At 45.4% G+C, this 3,976-nt stretch overlaps 1 protein-coding gene across 1 annotated transcript; it reads right to left on the reverse strand.

Moving 5' to 3' along the window:
• Positions 1-1,950: 1,950 nt before the first annotated feature.
• LOC137524090 (tripartite motif-containing protein 6-like) lies at positions 1,951-3,743 on the reverse strand. The gene has a single exon (XM_068243583.1). It carries the CDS (start codon positions 3,656-3,658, stop codon positions 2,120-2,122), a length of 1,539 nt encoding a protein of 512 aa, XP_068099684.1. The 5' UTR covers positions 3,659-3,743; the 3' UTR covers positions 1,951-2,119.
• Between the last annotated feature and the right edge of the window lie 233 nt (positions 3,744-3,976).

Consider the following 3,976-nt stretch of genomic DNA (forward strand, 5'->3'; position numbering starts at 1 on the left):
CTCACTGTTTATTTATCTCTAAGTTCAGACACTGCTGCAGTTAAATAGATCAACAGGGCTGCCAGGCAACTGGTATTGTTTTAAAAGGAAATAAATATTGCAGCCTCCATATTCTTCTCACTTCAGTTGTCCTTTAAGGAGGAGGAGACTTTAGTGTTCTCTGTAAGGGGCTTGCAGCGATCACAGGGTCAGTTAGCCAATGAGATTGAACTCAGCTGTCACTGGACAGCTGAGTATAGTGGCAGCAGAAGAACGATCCGGACAGGAGCGCATGGAGCCAGGCAGTGGCGTAGCTAATGAGCTGTGGACCCCGGTGCAAGTTTTAAAATGGGGCCCCCAAGCACTCTATGTATAACAATTGATGCGTTGCACCAAAACTTGCCAATGGCAACCACAGTATCAGAGGTGCAAGAGGGGGATGGGAAACAGTTAAATGATTACCACAATTCAAAGTATCTATAGAAGTGATTATTATGAGCACAGGACCAATAGAGAGCTAATACTGTCATTAAGGGAGGGCCCTTCGGGGCCCCCTCTGCCCCAAGGGCCCCGATGCGGTCGCAACCTCTGCAACCCCTATTGCTACGCCCCTGGAGCCAGGACATAAAACTCTACCCCATGGCAGAGATAATAGTCTCCAAACAGGACATAGATGTCAATTGCACGTCTGAAACCAGTTAAAGGGGCACTATGGCAAAAAAATTTAAAATATGTGCAAACATAGACAAATAAGAAGTACGTTTTTTCCAGAGTAAAATGAGACATGAATTACTTTTCTCCTATGTTGCTGTCACTTACAGTAGGCAGTAGAAATCTGACAGAAGTGATAGGTTATGGACTAGTCCATCTCTTCATACGGGATTCTCAGCAAGGCTTTTATTCTTTATAAAGATATTCCCTAAAAAGGATTTAAACAATGATGCTGGCCAGCTTCCCTGCTCCCTACACAGTTTTTGGCAGTTGGGCAGAGCAACTGCCATTCACTAAGTGCTTTTAAAAATAAGTAAATCCCTTAGCATCCCCCGTGAAGAGATGGACTAGTCCAAAACCTGTCACTTCTGTCAGATTTCTACTACCTACTGTAAGTGACAGCAAGATAGGAAAAAAGTAATTTATGGCTCATTTTACTCTGGAAAAACCGTACTTCTTATTTGTATATGTTTGCATAGTTCGCCATAGTGCCCCTTTAAGCAACAACATGGCACGTATACATTGAATAAATACTACCATATCAGGAATTCCAAATCCAAGTGATGTCAATGAACAGAACAAGAATAAAGTATGCTACTATTACTACTGTTACCGGTGAAAGATTTGTTAAAGCACGAGGGTCAGCCATACTATCTCAGGAAAAAAACACATATACAAGTAGATAAATACTTGTTCAACTTACATAACATATGTATTGTACAGTCCACATTTTGCTTTGGGTAGGAACGCATTAGGCAGCATCACATATGCGTTTTCCATACCACATAGTGGAAAACGCATATGCGATTCTGCCTAGAGTGTTCATACCCTTTCAGTGAATTGTACATAGTAAATAAAGAGAAAGTTGTTCCAGGCATTTCCCATCTTTACTGCCTCTGACTGAAGCCAATCCTGATGTCATTTCCTACCTTACTCTTTTTTTTTTTCCTCCTCTGCCTGAAATGGTGTATTCAGAACTGCACTGTCATATCTAGTTTGCTTTGTAAACACGTGAGCAGAATATAGTTTGGGTTTCAGCAGCTTCTGCAGAGGAGTGAGGTGATTTATCTTCTATTTACCTTCTCAGCCTTGTGTCGCACTGAACTGCCCTCAGCCAATCAGCAAGGAGCAGGAATGTGGGAGGGGAAGAAGGGGAGATAACACGGCTGTTTTTTAGCATCCCTCTCCCCGGAAATGTAAGAGAAAAGAGCCAGGCTGACTGAGATAAGATTCATTACAGCAGACACATTTATGATTATATTGGAGTGCTTTGCAATGCAGGGTCAGGATGTAGACTACATAATAAACACAAAGCAGTGGGTAATAGAAGCTTGATTTTTTTTGGCAGTCAATGCCTAATCTGACCTCTGAACAATTTGTTCACTAATCTGATTTCTGCTACTATTAATAACGTTACCAGTGATAGAGTTTAGTTCATTAATCTGATTTCTGAATTCTCATTCAGCGCAAAAGCAGCATGGAGGGGGTCAGCGAAGGTGGCGGTGAAGGTGTGTAGGTGTGTGATGGGGTTACCCAGCTGGTAGAAGGACAGACGGCCAGCCTTGTAATCCAGATAGACCCCGACAACTTGCACAGGCGTGTCTATGGTGATAGCGGTATGTATGTCATCATGACTTGCTGTCAGTTTTCCCAGATATTGTAGATACCAGGAGTTGTTCTCGAAGCCCCTGTTATTGTTAGCGCCTTGGGCAGACACCCCTATGAGCCACTCCTTTGCGTTGCTTACGTCCACCTCCCAGTAATGTTTCCCCGATGAGAAGGAGCATTTGCTGAAGACCTTGGACTTGAACTTCTTGGGAAGATTAAGTCTGAACATGCCCATATTGACGTAAGCGGCGGATCGGAGATCCTGAGGTACAGCGATGTTATTGGCTGTGCTTGTCTCCAAAAAGATGTCCGCTTTTTCAATCGCCGGGAACTCTTTCATTTTCTTCAGCTGCAACAGGCTGTCAGTAAAGCTCAGAAGCCCCCTGCTCATTGTGAATGAGATCATCATCTCGTCCAGACAACCAACATCACTGATGACATCACCCCTGGTGTTGACATCATCGGTTATTAGTTTCGTCTTCAACAAAGTTACTTGGTCTTCTTTACTGCAGAGATCTGCCACATCGTCGATAGCCTGAGACAACTTGTCCTTCTGTGCCTCGAGTTCCTTCATGAAGTTAGAGACCAGTAATGCCATCTTCTCCTCTTGCCTGGAGATCTCGGCCAGGACTTTTTTCTCTACGTCATCCAGCAGTCTCCTGATAACCCTGAACTGCCTCTTGACTTTCCTGGTGACAGCGGATGCCTTGTCTTCCTCCCGAGCCCGGTGATCTTCCAAATCCTGGATTCTCCTCTCAGCCTCTCGTACACGTTGGGTCATTTGGTCGGCGGCGGTTTTCAGTTCCAGTTTCTTTTTCTCGGCTGCCTCGCTGAGAAGTTCCATCTTGTGGCCCACGTGGTCCCCGGTTACCCAGCAGGACATACAGATGCAGACACCATCTTGAGGGCAGTAGTACTTCAGGAACTCTTTGTGTGTGGAACACTTTATGTCGGCCAGGGACGTGGTGGGCTCCACTAAGATGTGATCCACGGACTTATTATGAGCCTGGAGATGTCTATCGCACATGGAGGTCTCACACTGTAGACATGTTTTAGTGGCTGGTACAGGGAAATCCACGCAGTACGTACAGAGGATCTTGGCCTTCTCCACCTGGAGATCAGCAGATCGGAAGCTCTCGGCTATGTTAGACAGCTTTCTGTTCTTCTCCAGAGGAGGGCGATCCGGATACTTCTCTCTGCACTCTGGACAGGAATAAGCTCCAGCTGTCTGCTGTGTATCCAGCACGGTCACCAGACACTCCCGGCAGAAGCTGTGGCCACATCTCAGGGACACCGGCTCGGTATAAAGGCTCAGGCATATGGAACAGTTCAGCTCCTCTCTCAGATCAGCAGACGCCATTGTCAGAAAGAACTGATGCAGATCTCTGCGGACGAGACACGGAAAACACTAAATATCCTCTACAGGGGAAAGGGGAAAGGGAACTCAGATCAGTGACAGCCTATCAGGGAACGAGCCATGCGATGTCATCCACCCAGACCACTCCCAGAGTTAAATGTCACATCACGTGCCTGCATGCTGCTCTCTATTGTCCAAGTCCAAGCTGCTGACAGCAAGAGAACACCTAAAGGAGAAACATGACAATGTGCTCACTAAAAAGAAATGTGTTTTTGTTGTTGTCTGTTTTCTCTTACTTAGAATATGTTTTGCGAACTTTCT

This window comes from Hyperolius riggenbachi, chromosome 7 (assembly GCF_040937935.1).
Source record: "Hyperolius riggenbachi isolate aHypRig1 chromosome 7, aHypRig1.pri, whole genome shotgun sequence".
Taxonomy (NCBI): domain Eukaryota; kingdom Metazoa; phylum Chordata; class Amphibia; order Anura; family Hyperoliidae; genus Hyperolius; species Hyperolius riggenbachi.